Source organism: Strix uralensis, chromosome 4 (assembly GCF_047716275.1).
Source record: "Strix uralensis isolate ZFMK-TIS-50842 chromosome 4, bStrUra1, whole genome shotgun sequence".
In the NCBI taxonomy this organism is placed as follows: domain Eukaryota; kingdom Metazoa; phylum Chordata; class Aves; order Strigiformes; family Strigidae; genus Strix; species Strix uralensis.
The window spans coordinates 82,028,854-82,039,968 of NC_133975.1; the positions used below are offsets into that span (position 1 = coordinate 82,028,854).

Consider the following 11,115-nt stretch of genomic DNA (forward strand, 5'->3'; position numbering starts at 1 on the left):
GTCTCCCCAGGAGTGTCTCTAGCAGTGGTTGTCATAACACCCAGGCACTTCCCCTCCTTGCCTGGGACAGGCCCTAGCAACAGTCTTCTAGATATCAAGTTCAGCTGCTGACATTCAGTATTTCACACATAACCTTTGAAAAATCAAGTAGGAGCTTAATTTTCACAAACAAGATCCAGAAATAGAGTTAAAAAGGGCTCAATGATGCAACTGATGAGGCTAACGGAATCTCTTTGGTGCCTAGCTGTCTCCCAAGAAGACCTGGGAAGGGTTCATTGGAGGCTTCTTTTCCACAGTTGTATTTGGATTTATTGTAAGTAACCGCCAGACTTTCCTTATATAGGTTCAGTCTTCCATGTCCTGGTTTTACTTGAAGTAAAATTACTCACAAATTTGGTCATCTCAAACTGCTGAAAGCCTAAGAGTTAGGTGTTCTTTTTGGCTAGAGAATTCTGACGATTCATAACCAGCTGGAAAGGCTGGGCAAGGCTTGCACTTCTCCTGAATAGGTTATATTGACTATTTTTGCCATTACTGTTACTACATCTGGAATTGGCTTATCTGTTAGTTGCATCCCTATTTTGAAACTGAAGTTTATCGATAGCATTATGTATGCTTTGTAAAGTAGTACTTTTGTATTACGTACTTCATGATGACATTTCTCCTGGGAAGTAGTTTGAACTGACGATGTGCATAGAAGGTAACAACACCATACACTAACTGTTCTAATAAGTAATTTATCACCGAGATCAGCAGAACTCATAACAGCCAAACTTGGTAGAAGCAATAGTTCAAGTTTTAATGGAGAAGTGAACTGCAGAGAAATGATGAGTGGCTAACATTTTGGGATTTTATAATGCAGAAACGTCCAGTAGATATGAATCTGAGAGAGATGAAAAGGAAAACAAGTTGGGAAATCATCACTAAGTGCAGTGAACGTCCACATCTGTCTGCCTTGTTGAGGCATTCTCCAACTTAAACAGGCTAATTTTACTCTATTCAGGGTCTCTTTGTTATTAAAAAGATTTTCGTTATCCTCAGCTTGCGATGACAAAACCATCCATTGCAGTATGATTTTTGACTGTAACAACAAATGCCTATTTCAGGAGTCCTTGTTTTTGCTTTTCAGTTTTCCTATTTTTTGGCTCAACATCAGTACTTTGTCTGCCCTGTGGAATATAACAGTGAAACCAACAGATTTGTGACAGAGTGTGAACCTTCAGAGCTCTTTCAGATGAAGAAGTACTCTGTGCCACCATTGCTTCAGACTGTGTTGGGATGGGTAAGGGAGAAACCAAGGCTTTGGTTAAAACTGAAATCGTACTTCCCAGCTTGAATGGTTTTCTAAACCTTTTCAGAAAGGTGTCTGAATGCTGGTAAGGCTTGAAGGGTAAGAACTGATTGATACCATGAGCCTCTCCGTTGCTCAGATGGGGGAGGTGGCCACCCAAGCAGAATTGAAATGCGTTGCTGGAGTCACCAGAGGAAACCTGCCTGTGTTCTTGTAGCCTGTAATTCTCTTTGTGCTGCAAATGAATGTCACTAAAGGTCACTAAAGCATTTTGCAGACAAACTTGGTTTTGAAGAGCAACCTTTAAATTTTTGTGGAAAGGGGACAAAGGCTTGTTATGGCCTGAATTAGTGGCAAGCTTAAGTAATCTCGTAGAACTCCTTTCCATCTGTTTTCAGCTAGTGTGTAACTGCTGTTAGGGTTGGACTTGTACTTTCTTCACCACATAGCATCTTGTGTCTTAGTACCATTCCTTCCGTGCTGAGTGAAAAAGGAGTAACAGGAATAGTTCCATGTGATGTAGTCACCAACCCCTTTCCTCACACCCAGCCTGCAAATTCTTTTGAGAGAGCTGTTGTATCTTTACCTGTCAGGAAATAGGTTGTCAATTATCCTACTGTACAAAGCAGTGCTTCCAAAGGGCTCCAGAGGCATTCCAAAAGGAAGAGAATATTGAATAGAAACGAAGCAGTCTGTTGTTATCTTTCCTTTAGGGCAAAGAGGAGGTGACTGGGCTGAAGGCAGTGCAGAGCACTAGCGAAAGCAGTGGTCTTTACCTGTGGCTACTTGGGTGTAACACTGAAGGAGAAAAGTTAATGTGGTTACTAGAAGAAAACACAAACTGGAAACTGTAGCAACCAAACCTAAGACTAAAAGTAATGGCTCCAGTTGATACTTAGAAAAGCAAGTTTACATCTAGAAGGAGCTCTGATATTTTCATACCAAATTAAAGTGCTGTTGCTTCAGGGTCTGTGGGGTTGACTGCAAATTTAATAAGGATTTTTCTGCACAAAAACATAATGTGGACTGAGCAGAGAGAAATCTTACTGTGTCCAGCTATATTGTGTATTTTGGTAAAGGTCAAGAAGATGGGAACACCTGGTTCTGTGCCAGTCTAAGAGAGAGCTATTGGTTAACCCTAAAAAGAGATGGTAGTTCCACATGCACTTCTGGAGTACTTCTGCCAGGCTCTAACAAGCCTTTTCAGGAGACAATTAGTTTTAGCACTCTTTGTGGAAAGTCAAATTGAATCTACTTGTTTGGGCAACAGCTTGTTTTTGGTTCTCCCTCTGTTACGCAATTCCTGATGTACTCTCTTGGCAATATGACCAGCTGTTGCATGTGGAAGACACTGCTTGGTGTCAAAACATGCGCAGCCTTGTGTTTTCCCAACAAAATTGACTTAAGAATTCCAACTCATAAACTTTTCTGTTTGACCAACTGAATAGTTTAGCCTAAAAGAAAGATGTCTTAAGATAACTGCACAAAGTAGTCGGGAAGTTAATTGGTGTTGGTCAGCTGTGATGCAACTCAGAAACACAAGGTACAGGATTTTTCAGCTACAGATGGTGTTTATCAAGACTTGCCAGGTGAGGAGTGCTCTACTCTCAGGGATGAGGTCAGCATGGCGTTCCCTCAAAGGCTGGAGCTTGTACCACTGACTTGAAAGTGCTCAAAACTAAGTTATAAAATAAACCCCCAAAACCAGAGAACCTAAACAAAGCAAAAAAACACAATTAAAAAAACCCAAAAACAACCCCAAAACACTCCAACGAACCAAAACCCCCCTTTTTTTTCTAATCTGTGTCAGGAAGGAAAACAGGTACCTGTTGCAAATGAAGTCTCTCTTATCTGTAAGAACTTGAACAGATCAAAACAAATGTCAAGTCTGTGAGCAGGTCAAGGGGAAGAATATCTGTTCAAATACAACCCAAAAAGTATTAATGGGGATAAACCTTCTATCTCCCATTATTGCTGTGTGTACACAAAGGTGACAGTATGGCAGACTAGTGCAAAATTCATATCTGTCTTGTGGGAGTGACAGTGAGTTGTGTGAAGGTGACAAGTTTGTGGAGAGCATTGGGCCACTTAACTAGAACAATAGGATTTGTGGAAAGCTCCTTTGTTTACAGAAAATGGAGCTGGAGAAGCAGAGCCAGGAAAAGACTAGAGTCCCATCATACATTATGGAATTAGTAGTTATATTCTTTATGATCAGCTAAGGGATTTGCTGAAAACCACATCATTTGTTAAAGTTAACTGCTCTAGCAACCCTGATGCTTCATCCTGTTCACATGACCAGACCTTTCAGCAGCTTTCTACTTTTCCTTTCTTTACTGTATTACTTTGTGTCAGGAAAACTGGAGTTTTGTGGAAATTTGCTCTGTAACAGCCCCATTTTAAAATATTTAAGCTTAAAACGCCTACAGTCAAACATATTGAAATACAGTGCTAATTATTTTTCTTGTAGGAAACTGTGAATATGTACCCATTTCAGATGCACAGCATTGCACTGTCAACATTTGCCTCATTAATTGGGCCATTTGGAGGATTCTTCGCCAGTGGATTTAAAAGAGCTTTCAAAATCAAGGTGTGTCATGACTCCTGTAATCCAATTTTGTTTTGGTTTTCTCTTTGAATTAGATAAACTGGTGGGTTTGGGTTTTTTTTTTAAATCGCTCATTGTAGTACCTAGTGTTTCTACTAAGGTGTGATGGTGTTTAAGCTGTTTTTTTAGCCTCAGCAGCAGTAGTTGGTTTTATCAGATATATGTATGTGTTATTCTTAAAACTTTGTGTAATCAACATGTGACTGTAGTGTTGGAAATCTAAGGGTAATTTGATTCCATATTTTGGTTGATAATTACTCTTCCAAGTCATGTTGCAGAAGTGGTTTAGACCAGCAGGTTGGGAGATGATATACTTGATGTGAAAGGCAATCTGCGGGTGCCTGAGAAGCCCCGACAGTGGTTTGCCCTTCAGATCGTGGCTGGCTGTGTTTTACCAGGAGCGTTTGTGTCACGCGCAGGTGCCGAGTGTCAGGTTTGCCAAAGCAGGAGGTGTCTGGCTGCCTGTGCCAGTACAGTGCTGCCTTGTAACGAGAGCGTCCTTGGCGAATGATGTGACGTGCTAACCGCCATTTGTTGCAAGGTGTGCACTGTCGCTTGTGGCAGTGTTGTCCCTGGCTGGTATTAAGTGACAGCAGGAGCGTGGAAAGAGGGCAAGCCCCACATTTTCTCCCGACCTTCTTGATGTCTTGGTAGGACTGCTGTAATTCTTATCCTGTTGCTTGTTCTTGTTCCCTGTGTCCACCAGTTTTGGCATGTGCTTTGCACAGAAGCATACAAACCTCTCTCTCTGTGCTGAGCTCCCATACACATCCTTGTACTTACCCCTCTTCCTCCTCCTCCTTCTTCTTTGCCGGCCCGAGCAGCTTGTCCGGCGCTTTGCTCGTCACAGCCTCCTGTGCTGTTGTACCTGCACATCCAGGTAGCAAAAGACTGTATGAAGAAGGGCTTTTGTGAGGGGAAAATATGCTTCTGGAAAGCGGCGCTTATTCTGAAAGTAGAACATTAAACAGTAGGTATTTTTTCTTTTAATACTTCTGGGCCCCAAGGTGGTGACTGAAGGGCTGTTGGGAAGACAGGGATATTGTGGAGTTGTTACTGAAGGCAGTGCGTAGGTAGGGTGGGACGCTCTGCTCCTGCCCAGCACTGGAGGGCAGCTGGAGTGGCACCACAACAGGACTGGTTTAACTTGCTAGTCGCATGACTAAGGGCCAGGGCTTTCACCCAGCGATTACACGACTGAGCGTGGATGACAAAAAGGAGAGATGAGGGTAGTTTGACTGATAAAGCTGTTCTACAGGGAAGATCGGGTAACACAAAGATGGTGTATCAAGCTTTGTTTGCATCAGGAATTTTTTAAGTAGTGATAATTTTTTCACTACTTTTTTTTTTTTTATTGTGTTAAATATATTTATATTGTATGCACACATTATGGTTTTTAACTATGGTTACCAAGATCCCAGTGATAAAAGTGGCAGGTGAATGGGCAGTGCGACTTGCAAAGCCGGTGTTAGTGGACAGAGTCCTTGGGTTACTGCTTCTCTTGTAGCAAATATATATTCCCTGGTAACAAGTGCTTCAGCTTCAGATAAAGCAATAAAAGTATTAAAGAGGAGAATTAGATTCTGCAGAGGCAAGAAACTACAGCCATTAGTTTAAGAGGCTTGCTACAAAATCAAGGATGTATAGGCATGCAAGTGTGCTCAGTACTGGCAAACCTGCACCTGACCTACTGCTGTCCTCTTGTGTGATACTGTGGACAAGTTGCTTCATCTCTTCTCTTTCTTCTCACCCCTTGACTCACCTTTGCAGTTAAAAACTCCTTTAGCAAAGGAGGCTCTTGCTAACTTTGGGCTCAGTGCAATGAAACTGTAGCTTAATTGCAGCCTTAATGTGCTGCCATCAAGCACATTGTGGTGTGTTTCACTGGAATCACTGACCATGATGATTTTTTTTGTTGTTTTTTTTGTTTTTTCCCCCACTGTCCTTCATACCCAAAAGGATTTCGCAGACACCATCCCTGGGCATGGTGGGATAATGGATCGCTTTGATTGTCAGTACCTGATGGCCACATTTGTTCATGTCTATATCACCAGTTTCATAAGGTATGGGCTTTTTACAATATAACCACTTAAGCTTGCCTAGGAGCTGTAACACAGTTACTTCATATGAGTTATGCTTAGCACTGTTAGCACAGCAGAGATTGCAGGTTTCTAACTCTGATTGATGCAGTGATTTCCAATACAGAACTATTAAGAAAACATATGTCACTGCCCAGGATTTGTGTCAGGTTCAAGCTATGCCTTAATGTTTCTGTGACTGCTGTTAAAGGTAACCTGTGTAGCCTAAATACCAGAAGGTTTTGTGGAGCAGTCTCTTAGAAGTTTTACTAGAATTTACTGATTGCAGGCAGGTACAGGGATGGGGTTTGGGACAGTTGGGTTGCTGCTGCATCATCTTTCCCCCTGTGGTTCCTGAAGAGCCTGTAGGTTGCACGACTGTGGTTCTTCCTGTAAGTCTCAGTATTTCTCAGTCACTTGACTTGGGATTTTCTGTTTAAGATGAAAACACTGTGGTTAGAGAGAGGAGACAACTTCTTAAAAATACTGCTTGTCTTCCCTGAACCACACCAGCTTTCAGGAAGGAATCACATGAATGACAATTCTCCTACAGTCATTTTAGTTCCTGGGGAGGGGGGGATCAAGAGGCTGTAGGTGTACAAACTGATACATGCCCTTAGTTTTATAAATGCGTATGGCTAAATACTTATTAGATACCTAATCAGCAACAGATTCTTTGCCTCGTATTCAGTCCATCTTAGAAGTAGACCGTAAATAAGTGACTAGCTAAAAATGAGGCTGTTATTTAGAAAAGCTTGGTTTAATTTGCGCTTTTTCTTTACTGACTTGGCCAACTTTCCATTTAGTTCAATAGTACGCAGTTTATCTGACAACAGATACTAAACTAAAAAGGATCTGTTGGTGACAAATATTGATTACAGTGATTAGGGATGAATCGGTGAATCTTATTTGTCATAAGCCTTAATATCCCCATTTGACAGCAAATCAAGAAATGCTTTTTAGTTTCTGTTCAGATTGAGCTAAGGAATATGCTTTGCCCGTAATGCTCGCCCATGCATCCTGAGGAGATAGACTGGGAAAAACCCATAACTCGGTGTCCCCAGAAAAGGGAAGGCATTGTTTGTGAAGCAAGAGGAAAATGGAAATCTGTTGAAAAGTTTTTTTTACAGCTGCTTCTCACAAAAAAAAAAAAAAAATTATTTTTTCATTGACAGGGGTCCAAATCCCAGCAAATTACTGAAACAGCTGTTGATACTTCAGCCTGAGCAACAACTAAGTGTGTATAAAACCCTGAAATCTCACCTCGTCGAAAAAGGGATCCTGCAGCCATCTCTGAGAGGGTAGTTTGTCAAAACAGAGGACTAGAAGAAACCTCCATTTACAAGAAGCCTGTGGAAAAGCATTGCAAATGTGCACATAGATAATAGCTAAAGGAAGAGGTGAATGTTTCCTGAAATAGATGTGAATGCTGTGACTCCCTATGAGGACACAGAAGAGCTCTTGCTCCTAAAATAATGAAAATACTTGCAAAGTGACAGTACACGTGCTGTATATTTTATTTCCTGAAGTGGATGGCAGCAGTCTTCCTTCAGCACCCAGCCTGACAGGCTTTGTATTAAAAAAAAAAAAAAAAAAAAAATTCACTGTTAGTTTTTAATGAGTTATTTAATATTGTATATTTTAGCAATACTTTTTTGGTCTCCAGTGGTTACTGAAGCGTAAACAGATGAGGCAGGCGGTCACTTTTATGTGCTGAAATTACAGCTGGCCAGAAAATACTTGTTAGGCCACTCAAAGAGGTACTTACAGCCTGCTGTATCAGACTACCTGTATTTACTAACCCACTATGAAGGTTAAACTTGGCTCTATTTTTAATTAAACAGCTTTCTTATGAAACTATTTCATGCTTTCAAGAGAAAAGTACCTTTACTGAAATATAGCTGGGCTGTTTGGGCTGTGGAGCTGCTATTTTTTTGGTTAATGTTATGGATTATAAACCAGCGTCTACATCCCAGAGTAGAGACTATGTGAGAAAATGGGATTCTCCAACCCAGTGAACAGACTGGGGAGAATCTGGAGTTTAAGCCCTTGGTTTCCATGGCCTGGTCAGTGTCTCAAGACAGTAATTCAAGCCTTATTCCTTGTGCCTCTAATTACTGCATAGAATGGGGGTATTTCCTTCTTTTTAAAAGCACTTTGAGGTCCTGAGTAAAAAGTGAAGTTTCACTGTTGTATTATTAATGTGTTACTCAGTGAAGGCAGAAACTTTTGTCTCATGAGTGTGCACAGTGCAAGACAGGATCCATGGTTCTTCTGCTGTGTGTTAGTATTTATTAAGAAGATCCTCAAGCAAGCTTGGGTAACCACATAGGTGTTTGAATGGAGAATTTTTATAGAAAACAGCTATTCTGTAGACTTATTGGGGCATAGGAGGAAAGCTGATGCTCTGTAATTCTCGATCCTAGCTGTTTTCTAACTTTTTTCACCATGTGACCTGTCTTGACGCAAATAAAAATATTTAATTTTTTTTTTTTGAAATGACAAAAATTATTCCTGTACAAACACAAAGCACAAATGCCAGTTTTCTTTTGGTATACTGTAACTTGATACAATTTAATTTTTCCAACGAATTGTAAATAAGTTTCTCCTGCAGTGAACATACCAATGCCACATCTCTGTGTGTGTATATATATATAAAATAGTAAAAGGTATATGTGTATATATATTAAAAGTGAATGTTTGAAATGGTTGGTGCTACTTGAGGATAAAACCATGGAGAAAATCACTAGGGTGGGTGATAAGCTGCATCTGTAAAATTCAGACTGCTCTTTGTTGCGCGCTGTGCAGCTGAGACCACCGTGCACCCTGTCTTGCACTTGAGCCAGGGTAGCTCGTATACCCCTTGCGTATCGAAAAGCACCCCTGTACACAGCTAGGAAATTAGATCCAGGTCTAAAGTAATTCCTGTTGATGTTGGCTATTTGACAGAATGAAATGATGTCTGACCTGGAGATCGCAGTACTGTATTGAAGGAACACTCCACCAGGTGAAAAATGTCGCCAGCTGCTTGCCCCTCAGTGCCTGTGTGACTTGGAGGGGACTGAATTTCAGCCCTTCCACCAGAAGCCTGAGGTTCAAAGGTACCACAGCCACACAGTGGGACACGTGGAAAGGTGCTTTAAAAAGAAGGGAAAAGGAGAGGGTGACCAAAGTAGCATACCCAGAAAACTAACTTTTAGATGAGGCTTTGGTTATGCACAGACTTTGGTAGATGCTTATGAAAAAACACAGCCATACTGGAGCTGGTATATCTTTATTCTGGGTATTTAAAAAAAAAATAATTAAAAATTATACATAGAATATATATATAAAGGTAATTGTTACTTCAGAAACTTGAACTTTTTAGTGTAATTTTATAGCATGTATAATAAGGAAGTTAAAATATATTTTAGCATTTAATACAACAGAGCATTTGAAATGAATTTGCACAATAGAAAGTTCAACACTGCGATTCTGCTCTTCAATGTTAACACAAGAAGGGATCACTTGTGAACTCATCAATTTTCTGGGTAGAGTAATAGCTTCCTGCTGGCTTAGGCTTGGTGTAAATAAAGCCCGGCAGGACCTGTCACTTCACAGTGACAACTATGCTTGCTTACTGTGAAGTGTATTTACCCCTCTTGTTGCTTCTCTTAGTTCCAAGCATTGCAACATGATCAACAGGAAAGTTTAACTTTTTACACCAGTGATTCTTCTCACTTGCACTTTTGTTCCAAGTTGCTATAATTACCCGTTGAGCAAAAAAGAAATGTATATTATGTAAATATTGTAAATGGTATGAGCGTATAATGTCTGGTTTAGTTTGACTGTTTCAATCTTTCATTGAAAAAAAAATGAAAATAAAACTGCGACAGAAATCCTCCTGTCTTGTATTTCCTATAGTATGTGCAGTGGGTGGATATGTCTTAACAAGAATTTATATTCCTTTATATTATTCTTTAAAGTTGTGTTCTTAATAACAAAGCCTGCTATTAATTTCCTACCTTTCACCCCTCAAGCTTTCAGGTTGTCCTTGACTGTTGCCGCAAGCAACTTGTACAATGTGCTTCACCTCCAAAGACGTGCAAACTTGTTGTCTTTTCCCAAAAGTGCTCCCTTCAGCATCGCGTGCTCTCCCCCCCGCGCAGACGGCGCACAGCATGCGATGCAGCATGGCTCCTGCAGCTACCTGGAGCTGACAGGATGGGAAAGCCACGCTTTTGTTGCCCTCTGCAGTCCCTTCCCTCTCTGTGGGAAGAAATCCTGCTGCCTGCGACCTCTGCAGCACATTGGAGGCCTGATCCTGCCTCTCTCGGTTCTCCCCGTAAGAGAGGTCGCAAGGGCAACCACTGGTCCCTCTTGCTTCCCCTCCAGGTCTCTGCAAAGAAATTGCAGAGAGGGGAGGGAGCGGCTGCTCCAAGACCAAAGCTAAAGCTCCCGCTCAGGGCGGACTTGGTGACTCCTCTTCCCGCCCTGCTGCCTTCTGCCTCTGGAAACACGAGTAACCTTGCAGTTTTCTTGGTGTCAGGCGTTGTGAAATTTTCTTGTTTTGGAAGCCTGCTTCCCGTTTGTTACTCCTGGTGCTGCTGGCACAGGTCTGCCAGCATTCACCGTGCGTGGCGATGGCGAGGCGGCAGTCTCTCCCCTGCTCTCCTCTCCCTTCCCTTTTCACTCTTGGATCCTAGGCCCTCCACCTCCTGCAGCCTCAGACAAGCTGGGTAACAAATGCATCTTGTTTCTAAATTATAAAAATGACTGTAACATCTGTTAAACACTCACCCTCAGCAAACCATGTCTGCATTGTGCACCTCCTTGGGCTTTAGAAAACTATGGTAGAAGCACAGAGGGAGCTTTCATAGAACCATAGCATCACAGGATGGTTTGGGTTGGAAGGGACCTTAAAGACCATCTAGTTCCAATCCCCCTGCCATGGGCAGGGACACCTTCCACTAGCCCAGGTTGCCCAAAGCCCCGTCCAACCTGGCCTTGAACCCTTCCAGGGAGGGGGCAGCGACAGCTTCTCTGGGCAACCTGTGCTAGGGCCTCACCACCCTCACAGGGAAGAATTTCTTCCTTGGATCTCATCTAAATCTGCCCTCTTTCAGTTTGCCCTCATCCTATCTCTACACCCCCTGTTC

At 41.8% G+C, this 11,115-nt stretch overlaps 1 protein-coding gene across 1 annotated transcript in view; it reads left to right on the plus strand.

Moving 5' to 3' along the window:
* Positions 1-9,855, plus strand: part of CDS1 (CDP-diacylglycerol synthase 1) — a 36,178-nt gene extending 26,323 nt beyond the window's left edge. The window contains exons 9-13 of the mRNA XM_074867443.1: positions 245-313; positions 1,130-1,282; positions 3,762-3,881; positions 5,859-5,962; positions 7,153-9,855. Coding sequence (XP_074723544.1) covers positions 245-313; positions 1,130-1,282; positions 3,762-3,881; positions 5,859-5,962; positions 7,153-7,282 — 576 coding nt within the window. The 3' untranslated portion in view covers positions 7,283-9,855. The remainder of the gene's footprint in view (positions 1-244; positions 314-1,129; positions 1,283-3,761; positions 3,882-5,858; positions 5,963-7,152) is intronic.
* Positions 9,856-11,115: the final 1,260 nt, after the last annotated feature.